General features: G+C 37.7%; 3 protein-coding genes across 3 annotated transcripts; 1 reads left to right on the top strand and 2 right to left on the bottom strand.

Annotated features, from left to right (window-relative positions):
- Positions 1 to 7,495: 7,495 nt before the first annotated feature.
- Positions 7,496 to 10,795, top strand: LOC103703702 (endoglucanase 1-like). Its single transcript, XM_008786651.5, has 8 exons — positions 7,496 to 8,104; positions 8,204 to 8,413; positions 8,492 to 8,692; positions 8,775 to 8,867; positions 8,952 to 9,113; positions 9,189 to 9,300; positions 9,379 to 9,542; positions 10,266 to 10,795. Exons 1-8 carry the CDS (start codon positions 7,898 to 7,900, stop codon positions 10,596 to 10,598), a joined length of 1,482 nt encoding a protein of 493 aa, XP_008784873.2. The 5' UTR covers positions 7,496 to 7,897; the 3' UTR covers positions 10,599 to 10,795.
- A 2,875-nt stretch (positions 10,796 to 13,670) lies between these two features.
- On the bottom strand, positions 13,671 to 16,123 carry LOC149751103 (NAP1-related protein 2-like). Its single transcript, XM_089927931.1, has 7 exons — positions 16,112 to 16,123; positions 15,118 to 15,240; positions 14,949 to 14,999; positions 14,664 to 14,735; positions 14,442 to 14,555; positions 14,293 to 14,354; positions 13,671 to 13,828 (listed from the first exon to the last, which is right to left on the bottom strand). Exons 1-7 carry the CDS (start codon positions 16,121 to 16,123, stop codon positions 13,702 to 13,704), a joined length of 561 nt encoding a protein of 186 aa, XP_089784057.1. The 3' UTR covers positions 13,671 to 13,701.
- Positions 15,365 to 17,169, bottom strand: LOC120105000 (uncharacterized). The gene has a single exon (XM_039117020.3). The coding sequence runs from the start codon at positions 16,787 to 16,789 to the stop codon at positions 16,262 to 16,264; it is 528 nt and encodes a 175-aa protein (XP_038972948.1). The 5' UTR covers positions 16,790 to 17,169; the 3' UTR covers positions 15,365 to 16,261.
- Between the last annotated feature and the right edge of the window lie 4,848 nt (positions 17,170 to 22,017).

Genomic DNA, 22,017 nt, shown 5'->3' with positions numbered 1-22,017 from the left:
CCTCTTGGAGAGAGAAAAATTAAGTCGGGAGTTTCTCAGACTGTTCATCAAGATGGTAATAGCTGCAGCTTGGTTAAGATCACAAACTTCCAATACCTCGAAATTGAAGGCTCATGGCGGGTCTCATCCTTCCTCTACTTAATACTCATCAAGGCGGTAAAGGACTTCTAGTTGCTATAGCTATTGATGAAGTAGCTCACAAATCTTTGACTCAGCTGATCAAATGAGCTAATCGAGCATGGCTGAAGGTTGAAATACCATGCTTGAACTGCTCTCTTCAATGTGGTAACAAAGGCACCAAACATGATGGCATCGGAAACACTGTGTAACAGCATAAGAGCCTTGAAAGACTCCAGATAGTCAACATGATCCATCATCCCATCCTACGATTCTACCTTGGGCATCTTGAACCTTGGAGGAAGGGGTTTAGCCATGATTTGCTTGGTGAAGTCCGCTACATTACAAAGGATAGGCTCATTTGGACTTCTTACTTTCTTCTCCTTTACTTTCTCCATGACCTATGCCAAGAACTCGTTCATCTCATCTGGCTAGCAGGTTAAATTAGCTTTCTGCCTTCTTTGAGACCATCGCTCTCTTCCGCAAGTGAATGAGTCTTGCCCTAGGCTGGAATTCCCCTCAAACTCCTTTAATTTATTCTCCGAGCATGAGCTTTCTCAGCCATTTTTAGGGGGCTAGTAGCGGTAAGGCCGATCATCCCTCTGGCTAGGACCTAACTGCTGATTTGATTGGTCTTTAAAGGGCTCTGCTAATTGGATTTTCTTCTCTAAGACTAGGCCCCTGACCAGACTGGTCAAAGCCTGAACATGCTATTGAAGCTGGTCAAATTATTCCATGGTCACCAACATTCTAGCAGACAGTTGAGGCGGTGGAGTCGACAACCATGATTGAGGAAGGTGGGAACCTCTCAAGGGGTCCTTCCCTAGAGAACCTTGAGATTTGATGAGAGATATTGCAATCTACTTCTTCCTTCTAAATGGCATGGCTTCTCGTTCAAGTTTCCCGCAAGCAATGCCAATCTACTATCGTCGATCCTAGGATGCTGAAACAGACCACATCCCTAGACCGACAAGATAATAGATGAGGGTAAGAGATTGCTAGATTGGCTCTGGTCGGGCCCTCTAATGGATATGTTAGAGAGGGTTTAACATAAGAATGAAGGAGGAAAGAATAGAGGAACAGAGTCTTCCCTAGCTTAGGTAATTTTTTTGTTTAGGTTTTGTTACCTTTTGCAGAGAGCCTTTAGACCTATTAATAAATAGGTTTCCAAATCTTTTGGTGTCGTATCCCAACAAGCTTAGGATCATGCTGCAACAAATTGCTAATGTGGCGTAACAACATTGGAGACGTGCTGTAATAACCTAGCACATGGTCGAATCATGCATGCCTTTAAGATAGATCGACCGAGCTGCTTCTTCCACAAGAGGATCTACCTGTCTCAGAACAGTAGCCAAGGTCACTAAGCTAGGCTGAGAGGTACCGGCCTTAGAGGTTGGCTACTTCTGATCTGCTCGACCTAGCCTTCAAGTTAGTCTGAGGAGGCCCAACTAGAATTCTTTGAAAAATTTCTGAATGTGGTTGAATGGTTATATAAGTCATAAGCCAGACAAATCTTACTATGCCATGTCATTGTGTTTGTGAAATTCCACATCATTTTCATTATCGAATAATATTTCACTTTGTATACAATCTAAAGTAAGGAACATTGACAAAATACAAGATTCAATCATTGGAGAGACAACAAACAATTTGGAGAAAACTAGATAAATTAACAGTGATTGAGAAAAATTGACTGGCCTAAAACAATACAAGTGATGGTAAAAATATTGTCAATACTTCATTAGTTCAAATGTTTAACTAACTATTTTGCTATAAAATGCAGAAAAGACTAATGCTAGTTCAAATGTTTAGCAAAGGAGACTAATGCAAATAAATTGATTTAGGATATTGTTGACTTATTTTAGTACTCTTCTATAATTATGGAGTTACGATTATTTTTGAAATGAATTGCAGTAGTAACTATTTAATTTTATTTGAACTTTTGGATAGGTTTTAGGGATTAATTTCCAGGGTTAGTTTCCAAATTCTAAGTCTTATATATGAGCTGAACTGTGGATAGGGTTAAAGATAAAAGAATTTAAGTTTTGGAAACACAAAAAACAAATATTAAATATAAAAATATAAATAAATTACAAAAAATAAATTATTAATAAGAATAAAGTAAAAATAGCGTATAAAAATTTAAAATAATATAGATAAAACAAAATATAAGTAATCATTCAAATAAGTAAAAGTAGACGGTGTAGTAATTGATAGAGCATGCAAGAGGACTTGGGGCATGGGAAAAAAGAGGGGATAATGAAAACGTAAGAGAGATGGAGCAAAGGAAGAGATGTGGGGAGGGAAATATGAGGAAGAGGGATGACATGAGGAGAGATAGAAAGAGGACACGAGGAGAAGGGAGGGGCGAGGAGATGGGAGTGGTGAGGAGAGATAGAGAGAGCAAAGATGGCAAGCTACTCAATTATAATAACCTAAATTGAAAATCATATTTTTTTTTAATTTGGAAACTTTTAACTTGCCGTAATTATTTGACTCTAGTAATTTAAAAATATTGCACTCGCTAATATTCTACTCGGTGATGTTTAAACTGTATTTGAGATTGTTTCAATTTTTCTTCATTTCGAAATTTTTAAATTTTCGCTACTAATCTGAATATATTAATTTAGAAATATTCTGCTTTCAAATATTCTACTTAATTTTGATTAAATTAAATCTGAAATAGTTTCAGTTTTTATTTAGTAATTTTCTACTCACTAACTATATTAATTTTATTTATTTGAAAAAATTCTTATTTTTATTTGGATATTTTCTACTCATCATAATTATCTGATTATGAATTTGAAATAGTTTCAAATTTTCTTTGTTTGAAAAATATTAAATTTTCTACTCAACATAAATATCTGACTATAGTAAACTCAAAATATTCTACTCACATATTTTTTTTACTCAAACATGATTAACTTAAATTTGAAATAAATTTTAACTTTATTTCTTTGAAAAATTGGTACTTTGCACTATTTAATTTCATAAATGTCTAACTATACTAAATTGAAAGCATTCTACTTGCATATATTTTACTTAAATTCAATTGGCTTAAATTTGAAATAATTTTAATTTTTGTTTATTTGAAAATTTTCTACTTTGTAACCATATTAATTTTGTTTATTTGGAAATTTTTTAACTTTTTATTTGGTTATTTTGTACTCACCATAATTATTAATTAGGTGGGATATTTTCTATATATAACCATTTCTCTTTTTTTTGTACACATATATACTCAATTCTCTTTAAAATCCCAATTCGAACTACATGAACTTTTTATATAAAAGGAAAAGGAGGAAAAAACAAAAGAGTCGCCAAAACCATGTTTGCCTAAATCTAAACAAATACTTGCAATTGGAGGTCATTCCTTGTTCCTTTTTTATTTCTTGAGGAACTTTAAAACCCCTTTATTTCTTTTAAACAAAGAAAGAGAATAGTTATACCCTGCGATGAATTCAGCTACAGAGTCCTCTAAATGCAGGCACGGTCCTTGATTTGGAGCTTCAGAATCAAGCCCACCATTCTCCTATTTCTAATCAATTCTCGCCTAGTACTCTTACTGCTCATTCCACAAAAGTTGAGAAAGATCCTGGCCTCAAAGCACCTCACGGGGGCTAGGCTTGGACAGCCTGTCCACAATTACCAGGCCGTCCGAAAACAATAGAAAGGTAGGCTCCTAGGATTAGCTATTCGCAGCCTGCACAACCGAGACTTGTCACGTGAATCCCCTTTCTTTTGTTTTTCTTTAAAAGAGGGTATATCAGGCAGTCTTTGGCAGTATAAACAAGATTGTGGACTATGATAGAGAAAGTGTGGCCAGTATTATTTGAGTTTCTTGCCCTTATATAAATATCCAAAATCTACTTATTATATTATATAGCAGATATAGAACTAAAAATTACGCCTGCATGGATCATTACATATTTTCTCCATTTAAATTCTAAAATTGTCTCATGGCTAAGGATCTAAATTCATTCAAATTTAATTATAAGCACCATAATCTATCCGTGGTCAACTCTAATGAATCTATGCTAGTGTCTTCTATCTACTTCACATAGACCATAGACAAATCTACTCTAATATCATTTATCATAACCTATAATCTTATTTTAAAAAGCAAGCCGAAGGATATTATTTAATTTTTTTTACTCTGTATGAGCATTCAAGATCTATCCAATCCGATGCATATTATTGAACTAAACATGTAGAATTACTTTTCTAATGATCAAAAATTCATATTTTCATTTTGATGTCGCCCTTATTAGTAAGATAACTTCAACTTTTTGAATTCTGCTTCTCTCTCCCACTTTATCCGTAAGGTAAACGCAACGTTTGTAACGTTTTACGTCAACAAGAACCCTAGTAGAGGCAGCAAACCTCGCCGGTCCTAACGCAAAAGCTTCCTGTCAGGAACAAAACCAAATAGCCTAATTCGCGGATCAACCCATGAGAATATCACTGTTTCATTGATTTTGTAAGTTAAATTCTAGGCAACTTGAGAGGCTATTATACGGCAAGAAAACTATATCTCGGTTTACTTCCGCCAAGGTGGGAAGCCAGAACACGCTAGGTTTCTCCATATCTCAGTCATCAAGATATCAAAGCAACAAGTAATTTAGTAAAGACAAACTTATCTATTACAAGATTGACGGCTTGTATGGGACTGCCTAAATGCGGTTAGATTGGCTGGATGGAGGGGGAGTCCCTTCCTCCTCTCTGGCTCCCTTCCTCATCTGACTCATTACTCCAATTCTATCATCCGATCTAGCCAAACAGATCCTAAGAGCCTATTTGGATATTTTTATATAAATATCTCATAAGAACTGTGCCTTTTTACCCATCCAGCTTGCATCTATTAAGGTTTCGCTGAAAGTTCTGTGGATTTTGTTCTTCCCATACTATTTAGATCGGAAGGTATTGGGTTGATACGGGACACACACTCAAATAATCTATCCAATGCATGAATCCAGTAATAAATTTAGTCCGACTCTATTAGATTATCCAAAAAGGCTCAAAATAGCATTTTGAAATTCCAATGCATGAATTTTTTCTAGAATAAAGAATCCAATAAGAGACTAAGATGTGTTAATTGGCCTGCATACTAATATTGTATCAGCTAGAGATATAAGTGTATCAGTTTAAAAGAATCATTATTATGTTATCCAATATAAGTTCCATTAAATTTCTCATCCAAGTAACAAAACCTATCGGCTGCACATTTTCATGCTGACATTCAGGCTCACGGTACAGAACTTACATGGACAATCACAGTATATGCAGGATATTGTTTCAGACATTTTCCAGTGGAAATGGAATCCTATGTCACGGTCTTAAGGGATGTGGATAGAATCACAAGAAACCAAAGCACTAGAAACTCATACGGCACAACTTTGCCTCCCCAAATATTATTCTAATGCTTGATCTTGGCCACATCTCAATAAACCCCAGCCCAATTCTCTGCTTGTGAATCACCACTTGCCCTCTTCAAGTTTCATCCACTAATACCCCTCGCTGAGCTTCTCTAATTAAATACGAGCCAACCTTTCCCCCCGTTGTTCCTATCTGTCTCTACGCCGCTTGTTAACTAATTAGTCTTCTTCAACTACAATAGTACAATGCAAGTCACAGGCCGTTTTCTTTGGAGAGTAAATACTACCATGCCAAACATGAGCTCCTTTGCGTCACGTCTCGTCTAAGCTCGTGACTTCTGTCTCCCAAAAACCCCGAAAAAAACGTCTAGGCTCGTGATTTCTCCACACATCCGTCCGTGACTTGCTACTACCAAACAAAACGTACCGCGGTGAAGAAGGCGACGAGGCAAGAGAGTCGGATAAAATCTGCTCCAAATTCTAAATCTCGTCCTCAAATTACGGCTTACAAACTACGCCAAGAACGGCATTTTATATGGGTGATGTCTATTAGATTCTATGATATGATATAAGATGGACATGTCATCGTTGAGGCCACATGAAGCAATAATCTGAATGGAAATCCATTGACCTAAAGGCAGTAGCGTATCCCATAAAATGGTTTTTTTTTTTTTTGGCAAGTATATCATACAATATGTGTACGAATACATCCAATAAAATCAGAAAACAAAAAATCAAGTGTCTGAGGCAATTCTCCCTCTCCGGCAAACAAAGTGCTCTCAGAACGACTAGCCACATAGGCGGCCATCCAATCCGTAGCTCTGTTGGCCTCTCTAAAGACATGTTTGGTCTGGAAGGCCCCACCATTCCTTACCATCATCCAAATGTCTCGAAGCAGAGGGTGGTCCAAGCCCACACCCCTCGGACCTCCTTGTATCCAACTGATCATCGTGGCTGAGTCACCCTTCAAGATGACCGGGATGGTCTGTAGCACTCGTCGTGCATGTTGAAGACATGCCCAAGTAGCCTTCAACTCCGCCCCGAGGATCGAAATGTCGAATAGCTGGTAGCCGCCCACTACCACCACCCTGGAGTTCGAGTCTCGGATGACAAAACCCGCAGCTCTCCTTGTGCCTCCATCCAAAACAGACCCGTGGACTGGGTTTGGTTTCAAAAGTTGGATCATTTAATCTATAAAGTTGTATCCAGCTAGGCCTACCTTAATTGGCCTACAAAAGACCAACTAATATCATGGATAGTAGGCAAGAAAATAACCCAAGTAGTTGCAACTTATGAAAAATATCTTCTTCTTTTTTTGAGTCATTAAGACAGATTAATCCTTTGATACAAATATTGCCAAATTCTCATTAAGAAATGTTGATAATTTTGTATAGCATATATAATTCTTGTATAAAATATTAAAGCACAAGATTCATCTAATTTGCAAAGGTATTCGATTTGCATGAGAATGACACCATATATGGAAACATTTTAGTCATCGCCATTCTGGATTTTTCTCAACAGAAAAGTTAAAAATTTAATCATCTATATAAGACTTGTCAATTAGTTTTTATAATTGATCTTTCTTAGAAAGAATGATGTGCAAGATAGAAACTATCCATATAAAGTTGATTCTGTAACTTGATCACTATCCTCTTATGTTGGATTGGTCGTAGGCTGATTCTTTGGTTTGCAAACAAATGACTGGGCTCTCCTTTTTCGACTTCATCAGTAGAAAACTTTATGATATCAGACTAAAGTTTGTTCAACCTCTAGAATTAATGCATGGCTAGACTCCTTAATAATTAAGCTGAGATCTATCATATTCGCCTTGTATACTATCAGTAATATATGATTAATTCTCCAATATGGACAGAAAGCAATTTCACCTTAAGATACGAAGAAGATACCATCAACGTCAGATGCCTCTTTGAGTTTTTCTCATCACATCCCTTCATTGTACTTAGTTATAAGTAGGGATATGATGAAATATTCCTTTCCTTGTAAAGATTCATCATATCTGAATCTCAGAATGAACATCTAATGAAGGATATTCTAGAGGTTGCGTATGGCAAAATCTAAAAGGGTGTAATCTAACTAAAAGAAAAGATAGTATGCGTTCTGGCTAAAGAGGCCTTAGAGTCAAAACAATTCTTTCCTCCCCCGACCTTGATTCTAATGTCCGGTTTTCCGGAGCTGATTCAGTGAACAGCATGAGCCAGTCCCGAAACCCATGCCGTTTGTTCCGTGGCTTCCAACGACTAACGGTCATCTCACCCCAGCATCTCTCCCTCTTCCTCCACTATAAATTTGCAACCCCAAACCATCAATTCCCCACACCAACTCAGCCCTATCCAATCTCCATTTTCTAGTGGTGTCAAGTAATATATTACACACCACCACTAATGAAGATGGAGCTCAATATCATATGCTTATTGTTCATCTCACTCTGTTTGATCTTTCCCTCTGCCTCTGCCACCACCTTGAATTATGCCGATGCTCTCGAGAAGTCAATCCTCTTCTTCGAGGGGCAGCGGTCGGGGAAACTGCCCGCCAACCAGCGTCTGACATGGAGAGGGCACTCGGGCTTGTCCGACGGCTCCACTGACCATGTATAGGCTCCACAAAATGTTCAATAAAGTTGGAGCTTCTCCTACTCACATAATGTGAAGTTGTTATTGTTAACATCCATGCATGCATTGGCCTTTCAGGTGGACTTGGTTGGTGGCTACTACGACGCCGGCGACAACGTGAAGTTTGGCCTGCCAATGGCATTCACCACCACAATGCTGGCATGGAGTGTTATCGAGTTCGGGGACCAGATGGGTAGACAAATTAACTATGCCAGGGATGCAGTCCGTTGGGGCGCAGATTACCTCCTTAAAGCAGCCACTGCAGCTCCTGACACTCTCTATGTTCAGGTGATCAACAAGAACAGCATATCAACCAACACAGCTAATGGCATGAACATGACTGTCTTATATCATCTTGCATTACAGGTCTCAGACCCGAACCAGGATCATCACTGCTGGGAGAGGCCTGAAGACATGGACACGGCTCGCAATGCGTACAAGGTAACGAGCCAGAATCCCGGTTCAGATGTCGCGGCGGAGACTGCTGCAGCATTAGCTGCAGCTTCCACTGTTTTCCGACGCACCGACCCTGCTTACTCTGCCAAGTTGCTTCAAACTGCTGCGAAAGTAACGGCACTCCCTCAGCTATATAATTCGGATGCAGTTCATATGTTATGATTAATACAAGAGGGTGATTCTTTTGATGCAGGTCTTTGATTTTGCCAACCGGTACAGGGGAAAGTACAGTGATTCTCTTAGCTCGGTTGTCTGCCCATTCTACTGCTCCTACTCTGGTTATGATGTAAGGGGTTCAAACTACTAGTAAATCTTAGCTTTAGCCAGCCTTTTCGAATAATTTTGATAACTGATAAAAATTTGGGATCAGGATGAGCTCCTGTGGGGAGCATCATGGCTTTATCTGGCATCAAGGAATGCTTCATTCCTGTCATATGTAAGTTCGAATGGCAATACATTGGGGGCAGGAGATGATACGTACTCTTTCAGTTGGGACGACAAGCGACCCGGCACCAAAGTTCTTCTGTCCCAGGTGTCGTAGCTCTCACCGTACTCTCCCATCTCTCCGAGAAGAGTAGCATGAATGCTTTATTTTTTATCTCTACAGGGCTTCTTGCGGAACAGGATTCAACAGCTAGAGCTATACAAAGTTCATTCAGACAACTATATTTGTTCTCTGGTCCCAGGAGCAAATGGTTTCCAAGCCCAATATACTCCAGGTCAATCTTTTTTTCGGCACTCCTCTTCGATGACCTTGTTCTTCCGAACAGAACTAACTTCGCTACTTTCACCAACAGGGGGGCTGCTCTACAAGGAAGGAGAGAGCAACCTGCAGTATGTCACATCTGCTACCTTTCTTCTTCTCACCTATGCCAAGTACCTCAACTCCAATGGGGGATCAGTCTCGTGTGGGACTTCAAAGATCACTGCCCCTCAACTTACCTCACTAGCTAAGAAACAGGTACATCGGAAGAACAGTAACAATATCTCAAGCTAGCATTCTTTTTTCTCCCAACACTAGAGAGCATATCTGAATTACTGAAAATTCTTGAGTTATTGTTGATTTGTTCCTTGGCTATGTGCCTCTCAAATACTTGTGATAAATTAATCTAACAAGAGTTCTTTAATTACTCACAGATTTTACAATTATATATGAATTATTAACAAGTAATTCAAGAAATATTTATCAATTATAAATTAAGAACGCTTTTGTGCTTTTGCTGCTGCTGATGTTGTTTTTACTAAGTAATATCAGTTTGTATCAACAACAGGCACCAAGTGATAGGTGATTCCCCCATTAATTAGCTTAAGTTAAAAATAGTATTTTAGTTATCAATTGTCTTCACATTTTTTAAATATATTCACTGAAGTCTCTTACTCATCTTTGCTTCAGCCACTCAATGAGGAACTGCCGGCCTTAAAAACCTCTCTGATACTTGTTTTCCAGTGAATGAATACATTCACATTTTGTTAATCTTATATTGTTTTAAAATAAGATTTAACAGTATTAAACCATGTCAAATACTTCATTACTCGTCATCATTCAAATTTCTTTTCAACTTTTGACATCTATTTTTTTTTTTTTTCCAAATTTTCAATCGTAGTCTCTGAATATTCCTTTCCAAATGCTATACTTGTCACCGTGCATGAGTCTGATTTTTTCGAGGATTTTCTGAAACACCAGGTTGATTACATATTGGGCCAGAATCCGGCAAAGATGTCGTATATGGTTGGATTTGGGGAGCGGTATCCACTGCATGTTCACCATCGTGGCTCTTCAATTCCCTCTGTGCATGCCCACCCGGGCCATGTCTCTTGCAACGACGGATTTCAGTACTTGTATTCAGGCTCTCCGAATCCAAACGTTCTTGTAGGAGCTGTGCTTGGTGGCCCGGATGGCAACGATGGCTTCTCCGATGACCGGAACAACTACCAGCAGACCGAACCGGCTACTTACATCAATGCCCCCATGGTTGGTGCTCTAGCTTTCTTTGCTGGGACGCAGAATGTGGCCTGAGTTATAGCATGGCTCCCAAGTAACAGAGCGGCCATTGTAGAATTTGTGAGGCATGGTGAAGTGGGATGTGAGAATCCTGGACTCCCCTGACCATGTGCAAGTATTGGAATATTTCGGTTTAGCATTTCTTTGCTGTTTGGTCACTCGAGTGGAGTAAGATGCCTATTATTCTATCCCCAACATCTTCCCTTTCCGTATATGCATGGGTGTGTATTTGCATGCAGCAAGATCAAACATAACAAGTAGAAAATAATAAAATGATAAGCAAATTCATTATTTTTCTTTTTTTTCTTTCTTTTTTTGTGAAGTTAAGAAAAGCAAAGTAGAACGTATAAAATAAAAGAAATCGTAGTTATCATCAAAAAAAAAAAAAAAAAAAAACGTAGTAAGAGAGAAAATCAGAAAGATTCTTTATATGTATACCCTCATAAATTATTTTTTCACATACATATATCTAAAATTACATGCATATCCTCAAAAATTTACTATTTTTATATGTACCTTTATAAATTATATTTTTGCATGTATAAAAGGTTGGCATGCAAAGAGAAACAATTTATATGAGAACACATGCAAATAGTAAATTTGTGAGGATAGATATGCAAAAAAAAAAAAAATACTTTATAAGCATACGCTGTAAATAGATATTTATAAAGTTATACACGCAATTAACCTGAGAAAGAAAAACAAAACAAGCAAATCCTCTTGAACCCCATTACAACATACTATTTACTCTGATCTTCCAGAGAACGGCTTTGAAAGTAGTAGCCTCCTCCTGTATTATTTGTTGAGATGTCATCAGCATCAAAAATAGATGATTTAACCATTCTCCTACATATTCGTTAGGAATTTTATGAAACTCCAGAGATATTTGATTGACATCAGCTGTCTTACACTTCACAATCAATTCACCTTGTAAGCCATGAATAGTTCATGAAAATTTCTTGAACATGACGAATTCTTGCATAATTGGTGAATAATATGTTGAAGAAAGAATCATTTTGGTAAAGAAAAATCTTCGAGTAAATGGAGAGTTTTCCCTACAATATTCGACATAAGTTTTGCATAACATCTAGAACAGCTAATTCACAATAAAGCTCATTCAGAGACAACGCTGGATCACGAAATATAACGCAGTATGAATAATCCTTTATTTACACATAGCAAGATGGTGATGGACCTTTTCTTTTAAAAAAAATCCAAGGGTATCCAACTCAACTTTTCTTGAAGGAATGAAAAGTATAATTATAATAAAGGAATGAAAATAGGGAATGAAAAGTATATGTTGTCATAAAGGAAAAACGAAAGTGTAAATAGCTTCCTCATAAGGGAGAAAAAACGTAAAAACTAACATATATCTACACCAAAATAATAAACCAAACAGAATTCACTTGCCTACATTGCCGTTTATCCCAAACTAAAATAATGAAAAAAAGATTAGCCTCTCTTGAGTTTAAAAGGGATTGTCCTCATCCAATCCTACAGAAGAAGAGTAACTAAATCTTCTAGAAAAGATAGAGAGATGAACTCTTTTTTCGAAACAAAGACTTTATTTTGATGTCCTTCATGTTCTAAGACGCCATTATCAGCAATGTGTTCCACTCTGCATCCAAAGTGGAGCTAATTCTCCTTGCTTTTTAAAATAATCCAACAAGTTCTGAGACTTACAGGACATCCTCTTACAGAGTTAAATGCATAACAATGAAACTAGCACAAGCAAATAAGCTGGAATTGCCATAACAGGCGCACAAAGGCTTATTATTGGAACTAGAATTTCTTATTAAAAAAAAATACATATCAAATTTCTCTCCTTGTCCTTATAATAATAATAATAATAATAATAAGGGAAAGGGAGAAAAAAATAGATGAATGGAACAACAGACTAGAAAACTTAGCTGAATTTTGATTTTTGTTCTAACTCATTTCTTTACATGTACGTGATAGCCCAATATCTCTTGGGCTAGTGGGTCAGCCTGAAGAGGCTGGGGCCTTGGGCTTTGAACGTGCGTTGCACGTGAGGGGCGGGGAGGAAGAGACTGGTTGGGAGTCTTCTCTCCGTTCGCGCCCGAAACCGAGAGCTCTATGCGATCCAAAAAGGATCTCCGGATTACCCTGTTGGCCTTGTCGAACTAAGGTAAAGAGCAAGCTGCCCTTCTTCTTTTCTTTTTTTGGGTCTTCTAGTCGCGGTCGCCGCTTTATTTCGGTCGACGAGCTGCCGGATGGCATGAAGCAAGGTAGTCCCTATATCTTCTTCTTCCTTGGTTTTTGCTGACCACCGCTGGCCGCGGCTCTTGCTCGGGGCTGTCGCCATCGCCGTCGACGCTACCGGGGGCTATTGTAATCTACCACCATCCATTGGCTCCTCCATGGCATAGGTTGAGAAAGAGAGGGAGGGAGATGTCTCCCCTATTTTGAGAAAGAGAAGAAAGCTTTCTCTCTCTTCTCTTTCCTCTCTCTCTTGCTTTCTCCTCTCTCAAACCTCTCTCTCTCTAGTTGGGCCGAAGAGAGAATCAGGGGTAGATCACCGGTGAATCCCAGTAGAGAGTTCTAGGTAGTTGATTTTAGTTGATGGTTTTTATTTTAATAACACTATAAGAAAATTGGGCATTAGCGACGCTTTTTTTTGGCCATTAGCGATGCTTTTAAGCGTCGGTAAAAACCATCCCGACGCTATCCCAAGCGTCGGTAAAGCATCGCCTATGTTGCAGTGGATAAATAATTTTCCGACGCTTTGCAAAGCGTCGGTCATTAGCGACGCTTTTTAGCGTCGGTAACGTACAATTTAGCGACGCTTAATCGTCGCTAATTGCAATTTAGCGACGCTTTTTAGCGTCGGTAACTAGCGACGCTTTAAAGCGTCGTTAAAGTCAAACCTACCGACGCTTTAAAGCGTCGGTAATAGTTAAAACACCGGGATTTTAACGACGCTTTAAAGCGTCGTTAGAGTATAATTTTTTTTAAAAAAAATTTAAATTTTTTTTTTAAAACTCTGTTTACAAAATCAAAGGCATTCACACTAAACGAGATTATACTCATAGCACAATCAAACATATTTATCAAAACATTCATTTTGTCAAATTACATTCATATTGTCAAATTACATTCATACTGTCAATTTACATTGGCAATGTACTTCAAAAAGCATAAAAAAATGCATATAAAACTCCAAAATAAAAGCTTCAGGGATCAACGGAGTCACCATTTCTACGAGCAGATGAAGTATCAGGAACCTGTAATAAAAAAACCTTAAGAAGTTAAGAATACAAAATTTATTAAGCTCTTCAAAAAAATATGATACTTATTTATATGCATGTTGAAGGAAGGACTTAAGAAGGCTGGCCTTTGATGGATTTCATGCTGGGGCACTACATGGATGTTGATACAAATTGCATATTGTCTGTATATGCAGCCTACACATTGTATATGCACTATGGAGTCCTTGACTGCTTGCATGCCATAGCCATAGCCATAGCAAAAATAAGATTCCTGGTCTTCTAAGAAGAACTAGGAGGGAAATGTGAACGGCGATCTACTTGGAAAGAATATGCATATGATATACATAAACATGAATAATCCTAATATTGAAAGCAACAACAGCAGAATTATCATAAATTATCAGATACTCAACGTGACAAAATCAGTTAAATATCCAGCAACTGCTTATAAAACAAGATTACATGGTACTAAAGCCAACCTTTCCTCAGTAAAAGGTCGCTTGCTTCCCTTCTTCTCATGACCATTACCATTGGCAATCTCCTACAAGATATTATGAGAAACAAATATTAAAACTAATACCTGACTCAGAAAAATATCAATGATTACCGCATAAGATAATAACCTTACGATACCCTCCTTCCACTTGATAGTCGTACCGGTTATATTAGCCACTCCTTCCTCAGTGAAGGAATAAGTCTTCACAAGCTTTGTGTCTTCAAAATATGGGTTAGGAGAGAAGTTCTATACATTACAAACACCCAGTCAATTGATTAAAGGTAATAAATCACAAGAATATACTTATTCATAGCAACAGAATGGCTATTTCGTCAAAAACAAACAACATCTCACAAATATAATGGAGTAGCCTGACTTCAAATCTTGACAATCTTCAACGTCCAATGAAACCAAATACTTGAAAATCTGCATCAAAGGAACTTTATTAACACAAGCACCTGGAAATCTATAATGGGTTCCAAGTAATACCAGACATCAGATAAATCCAGAAGAAGCTGACAAAGGTCCTAGAATGATATCTCTAATTGATATAGTTAATATATTTATTCTGGATGGAGTAACAATTTCCACCACACTTAGTTTGAACACAGCATGTTTCAAAAATAACAGCATGCATACCTTTTGGTCTTCCTCTGTCAGAAGATCGCTAAGAGCAGGATGACTCAGGAACTAAAGAGTTAAACATTACACACAAAAATACAAAAAAGAAAAACTATTAGATGAGAATGTTCCAAAAAAGAGGTTGTAGCTTAAATATATAATTACTAAAAAAAGAGAGATTACGAACCGCAGTTAACCAAAAGTCTGGAATGGATTGGATGATCTCATTCCGTTTAACGTAGACAGGTCTTCGAATCTCATTATATTTCTGTTCCACCTCCAAAACTTTATCACTTGCTTCCTCATTAACCTACAGTCATGAATGAGACGAGCATATGGCAGACACAGGCAACAGGCCGACAACTCTACAAGTAAAAATACTATGAGAGTAAAAAAGAAATACTATGAGAGTAAAAAAGAAATTTCTACTTAAATCGTGGTAGAGATTATGTTGGACAGAAACTCTACTACAGACAATTTTGGTGAGCCTTAAAATTCTACAAGTAAAAATTCAGAACACTTTGTGCGGTAGCTGGTTTGGCCATTCTCTTCTCCAACATTGAGAAAGACAAAAAACCACATGACATGCCTAAAACTTGACTGCAAGGCTCACATGTCAGTCAAAGGCCTAGCCATTGTTCACTCATGAAACTGATCTAGTTCTTAGATCACATGAAGAACATGTAAGCCACATTATTGGTGCAAACATAAGGATAAAAAGACACCATATGTGTAAAGCCCTGTCAACATACGAGTATGTGTTGGGCCAAAAATCTCCTACAAATCTCCATTCAATGTTCCATATCACCAGTGAGTTATCAAATCAGAGTTCAAAACATTCAGTAATGCTTTAAACAAGATAATAACGGGAGGCACAATTTCAGTGAAAAATAAGCAAAAAGAGCTCAGTCAGCTAAATAAAGAAGCAGAACAATAGATCGAGTAACACAAATGGTGGGAAGGAGGGAAATACAAGAGAACAATCTTGTTATCTATTAATCATGAGCTTGTAACACAATTTTTCCCACCCAAAACAATTAAACCTCAAAAGCACACCAAAAGAGCAGAGGAAAGACCTTCAAGCAATAACAATGCAATGGACCAATTTCGGTCAATCAAAAGCAACAAAAGAAAAGGTTAACTCCAAGAAAAAGAGAATTACATAGAATTAGATGAGAGACATCCAAGGCCATACTTTATCCTCGGATTCTAGTGACAACAGCAAGAAGTAAATGAAGAAAATCCCAGGAATTAAGGAAGAATATAGCTATCCACCAAAAAGCATTAACACAAAATAGACAAGGTACAGCTATAAATCCAAATTTTATAGATTATGAAAAAAAAATGTAATGATTTAGACGAAATATTCTGAAAGACTCTGGAGATGCAATGATAGAACAAAAACCTTGGTCCTCAGCTCCGCCTCGTCTCCGTCGGAGGAGGAGGGCAACGAAGCTGAGGACGGCGCCGACGACAGCGACGAGGTTTCCCTCTCGGAGGAGGATCTTGAGCGCGAAACCGGCGATGTCGGCGGTGATCCGACGGCCGTCGGTGACGAGCGCCCGTCGGGGCTTCCCGGCGAAGGCGAGCAGCACGAGGATCGTGATCCAGGTGACCAACGTGGCCGGCACCGCCACGGCCAGCGCCGCCCCCATGGAGAGCAGGCCGAAGACCCCTCCGTAGAGCACGGAGGCGTAGAGGGCCTTCCAGCCGGCGGCGGCGCGGGAGGAGGCGGAGGCGGCCGCCGAGTTGTACCAGGAGCGGATGGAGAGGAGGAGGTTCCAGGAGGAGGAGAGGAGGAGGGAGTAGACGACGAGGAAGAGGAAGACCCACGTCCGCCGCTTGCTCAATGCCCGCATCAGCAGCGACTCCCCCCATCGCGACGACGGAGAGCGCTCGGCGGAGGAGAATGGATGAGATCGGTGAAAAGGGTTGAGAAGAGAGGGAGTCGGTCGGGGGATTTAGGGCTTTAGAGGGAGGGGGTATGCGGGAGGAATGAAGTCCGACGACGCTTATAAGCGTCGTCGTGTTCTTCCGTTATGCCGACGCATAACAGCGTCGGTGTTTAAATATTCCGACGCTTATAAGCGTCGGTAATGCGCCCAGACGCCGACGCTTAAAAAAAGCGTCGCTGGAAGCTTTTTTACCGACGCTTCCCAGAAGCGTCGGTGGTTACTGTCCCAACAAAAAAAATCGCCGACGCTTTTAACTAGCGTCGGCAATACAAAGTCGGCAAAAATCTTTTTTTGTTGTAGTGTAATGCATTCGGTACTATAGGGAACGATCAGTGGGACAGGAGAACGTCGAGCAGGTTCTTGACACCGGTTTCCATGGAAGGTATGGATTAAGTTTTGTCAGAAATATAGATAAAAATTCCTGTTCATTAATTACCTTTATTTATATATAATTATTTTGTGCACCAATGATTGTGCTTTATATGGTATATGATGATTGCGTAGTATATACTCAATTGTTAAGTGTATAGGGATCTTTTATGGATGAATGTATCATGTATTACTAATTTTGATATCTGTAGACTTGGTTATTTGTGTGTATCGAATTTTGTGAAAGAGTGTGATGTTTAGTTATATTCAGCATGTTATAGATTGTAAATCTGCATGATTGGTTGTGGTGGACTAGCCACATTATTGATGCCTCACCATAGACCAGAAATGTGGTACTGTTGATGCCTGTCACAGACAAAAAATATGGTACTGTTGATTTTCCACATGAGCAGAAAATGTGGTACTGTTGATGCCCCACCACGGGCCAGAAACATGGTTATTATAGTCCAAAACTGAGAACCTAGATGCTACCGAATTCAATATAAGCTATTTTAAGAAAACTATTTGATGTGATTTGTTGAATTTTAAAGATGTGTTACATGCTCATTTTGCAATTATACTAATTTATGGCATGAAATTTACATCAAATTATTTATTACTTTTCTTGTTTATTATTATAAAATGTGACTATGTGGAAATCTTACTGGGCTAGAAAAGCTCATATCTATCTCTTTCTTTTTTCTAAAGACACATGGTACTTAGTTATGGACGGGTGGGGCATGGAGTACGAGCTTAAGAGTGAGTTAGTTTACTCTTTGATGTTGATGAACATCTAAAAATTAGTGTAATTGAACAACTTGGATATTTGTTCACAATGGATTTATTTAGTTGAATTAATTGGTTATTAATTGTTGATTTAAAATTGTGAAATTATTGGAATTTATTTATTTTAGACCTTGCATAATCTCTAAGCATCGTTCTAGGATTCATGTGGCCATATTACATAGTCAACCCAGATGACGAGGTTGAGGCATCACATTATAATTGTCTAATTATAGTACTAAATTACTTCTTTTTATTTATTTATTACTTTATTTTCTTTTTGACTTGCTATAGGTCCATGATAACAACAAAATAAGGGATAGGATGATAGACCAAAAGAGAAGGATCATCTAAATAAAAATTAAAATTGTCACGCCTCCAACCCGAGTTCACAAACCAGAGGTCATAACAACCGCCACATACTCATAGGAAACCCTCCCTACAAGCATGTAGGGCATCTCAACATGATCTCATAATATGCAGTGGAACATTTTAAATAATAATGTACAAACTTTATTTTAATAAATAGCTCAATATTTAAATGTCTCACGATTCAAACAATATTCTAGGATAGTACATCAATTTAAATAAAATCTGTTCTAAGATAATTTATGCCAAAGTTCTGCTAGTCGTTCTCCCATATTAAAAACTTCGATCAGGATAGTTCCTGAATCAGTTAAAAAAAAATCGTATAATGAGCTAGACAGGCTAGTAAGTAATGATCACTTTAACTAAACAAAATCATGCTATCAAATAGATAATAATTTACAAAAAATAAGCATATATATAATACTAATATATAAATCAAATCTTTCTTAAAATATTAAATTCTGTTTATGGATTCAAATTCTTTCAAATATTCAAATCATCATATCAATCCTAAGCTATGACCACATCATCCTGTAGCAAGGTCATAACACCGACTAATCTTCTTGCGGTGAGTTGTGCATCATCTTGCAACAAAATTCTTCAGGACCACTAGTCCTCTAGCGGTATATCACTAATCTTCTTAGACACAATCTTCAGGACAAATCATGTGCCAACGTATTAGCCCCCATTGGTGGGGTCCTCAACATAGCTAGATCGAAATTTAAATAGTTCTAGGTTTCATATTCTAGTTCTAAAATTATAAGGTATCAAAATCAATCAATCAAATCCTTAATAAGATTATATATCGTCATAATTTTCTATATAATAATATACTATCCAACAAATTCATGCATCATGAATAATACCACTAAGAATCATAAATATAATAATTTAATGATTGTTGATAAATTTAGAAAAAATAAAATATTACTTACTTTGCGAACGCAATCCAACTAACATATCCAATTAATTCTGAAAATCCTTCTTAGGGCCTTGTATCCAAAAATTATACTTTTCATTAAAATTTCATCATAATTATAAAAACCTTAAATTCCAATACCTTCACAGGGTTGACCAAGCGAGCGGGAGTGCCCAACACCCCAATCGGTCCAATCAAAGTTAAATACATCAAATCATGCTCGAACTAGAACATAGATGGTTCAATAAAGATCAGGGCAATCAAATCAAACAGTGTTCGGTTGGGGTAAGGTGGGGGCTGACACGCCGCCAACAACCCTGGATCAGGATCCTTCACCAAAGTCAATTCAAATTCACTGTGAAGAGTCCCTACTGGATCCAACTATCTTAGAAAAAGTAGAGAGAGAAAGTAGAGAGAGAAAGTATAGGTATAGAAAAAAAATAAGAGACAAGAAAAGGGAGAAAAAAGAAGAGAGAGAAAAAAGAACAAGATTCTTTCACCCTCTAACCAAGAAAGAGGAAGAAAGAGGATGGTTGCAGGTGGTGCCTAGGGTTAGAGACCCAAGGCCAGCCAGCAAGCGGCCGGCAGCACCAAATCCACCAAAAAAGGGGTTTTGACCCCTTTAACCACAGAAATCAAGCATCCCAATGGCAAAAGCTCCGGCCATGGTCTCCTTCCACAGCGAGGGATTGGAGGAAGAGCCCAGTGATGAGCATCGGTGGCTGAAACAGCCAAATTCAAGAAAGATATGGGTCGATCTACTAAAATAGAGATAGATAGAGTGTTTCCCTTCTCGACCAAATTCTAGTGATCACCGACAGAAATCAAAGATTCAAATAGTCCTGAAGAAGGGGATGAGTAAATCGAAGATGGCCGAGCCCTTAGTTGGTTTCTGGCAGTATTCAAATGCGGTGGCGGCGCAAATGACAATTGGTGTTTGGAGAGAAAAAAATGACAAAATCTCTGACAAAAAGCTTCGATCGAGGTTGGACCTCTGGTGGGAAGATGGGGAGGATGGGGAGGAGCTTAAATAGATCGAAGACTAGGATTTCCGACGAAGAACTTCGATCACGGTTGGACCTCCAGTGGGGGGATAGGGAGGATGAGGAGGAGCTTAAATAAACCAGAGACTAGGAAGCCCTATTCTTCGATAGAGTCCGAGGAGGAGGAGAACTCATCCTCCTCTGCCCTGCTCAACTATGGCTCTGCCTTGGTTCTGGTTCGGACTGGCCTTCGGGCTGCGTCTCAAAGCTGGGCCCAATAAGGCTAGGCCTCACATTCTCCCCTCCTTTAAAAATTTCATCCTCGATTTTTTTTTCAGCTTTCAAAAAGTTAGAGACACATAATTCTAATCTCATCCTCAATATCAATACAACTTCATCATTAGATCTTATCAGAAGAATAAAGTCCATATCTCCAATCTTGATTCTTTCTATAGATGATATAAATCAAACTTCTCTCTTATAAACGAAAAAAAATGTCTTAATTCCGAATAAGAACAAGAAGTTTCTTTGTCAAAATATCAACTACTCTTGATTAATCGATCTATCACAAGATTAGATCATAATCAACTCTAAGCCGCCCCTAGTAAAATATTCATCAAGGTTGATAGATAACCTCAGCCTCTTTCAATCAAATAGAGGATTGATATTAAACTGAAGAAGTACAAGCTTTAGATTTAGGAGGAAAAAGGTCTACACCAAAATATTCCATATCCAAGATCAAAAATCAATGATCCATTAATTCTAGTCTCAAGATGCTAAGAATTTCATGAGCACGATATACAATTGGAGAACCTAAGATAGTGCATCGACATCCAAAAATTAGAATATTTTTCTTTCGTTTCTCAAAGAAATCTTACCACACAAGAAAACAGATCAAGTCTTTTGTTATTAAAATTTACCAAATCAAAGAGATAATACTTTTGACCAACTTAAAATAATTCAGACCACTACATTTTTGCTGCGCACTCTAATTCAAACCACCAAAATTCTTTGGATTCACTAATATTTTTTTTATCAAAATACTACTATGTATTATGAACTAAAGAAATCCAAAATTTTAATTTCCAAGTAAAGCCCAAAAAGAAACTTTGGATTCTCGTCCCCTAATTTACCTCCAACACATCCATCTAGATTAACCCTCCAGTTAATTGATACATTCAAAACCATTATATAGTCTAGTTACTATAATTCAAAATGAATTGAATCTTAATTCTCTTATCAACTCAATTAGACAATTTCAAATCAAACTGCTACAAGTAAAACAACCAAAAAAAAATTCTCAATGCTCTACCAAATTAGAAGACCTTAAATCAATAGATATGAGTAAAATCAACTCAGTCATCTCACCTAGAGTTTTCTTCATTAAGATATTTAGCATTTATCAAAATCTTCTATGATAATCATGCAAGCCTCAAAAAATCAAATTCTTTATGCAAAACTAGATTTCATTAGCAACCTCAAAAACATTGGCAAAAGATCTCTAGATCAACCTATAAGCCCAAACTTTGAGTTAAAGTTTATTACACACCACATAGTCTCCGTAGACATAAATAAGATCTATTATTTGGATCTAAAGATGGTGATAAAAATTTTTAATAATTTCACCAAGATGAATACTTTATGATCTCAAATAAAATCAATTCTTTAATAAAAAAATAAAATTTTTACAGTATCTCCAAGCATATTTT

The sequence above is a fragment of the Phoenix dactylifera genome, chromosome 16, assembly GCF_051530095.1.
Source record: "Phoenix dactylifera cultivar Ajwa chromosome 16, Ajwa_hap1_PhDact_Kaust_v1.1, whole genome shotgun sequence".
Taxonomy (NCBI): Eukaryota; Viridiplantae; Streptophyta; class Magnoliopsida; order Arecales; family Arecaceae; genus Phoenix; species Phoenix dactylifera.
This window is presented reverse-complemented; position numbering and strand designations above follow the sequence as displayed.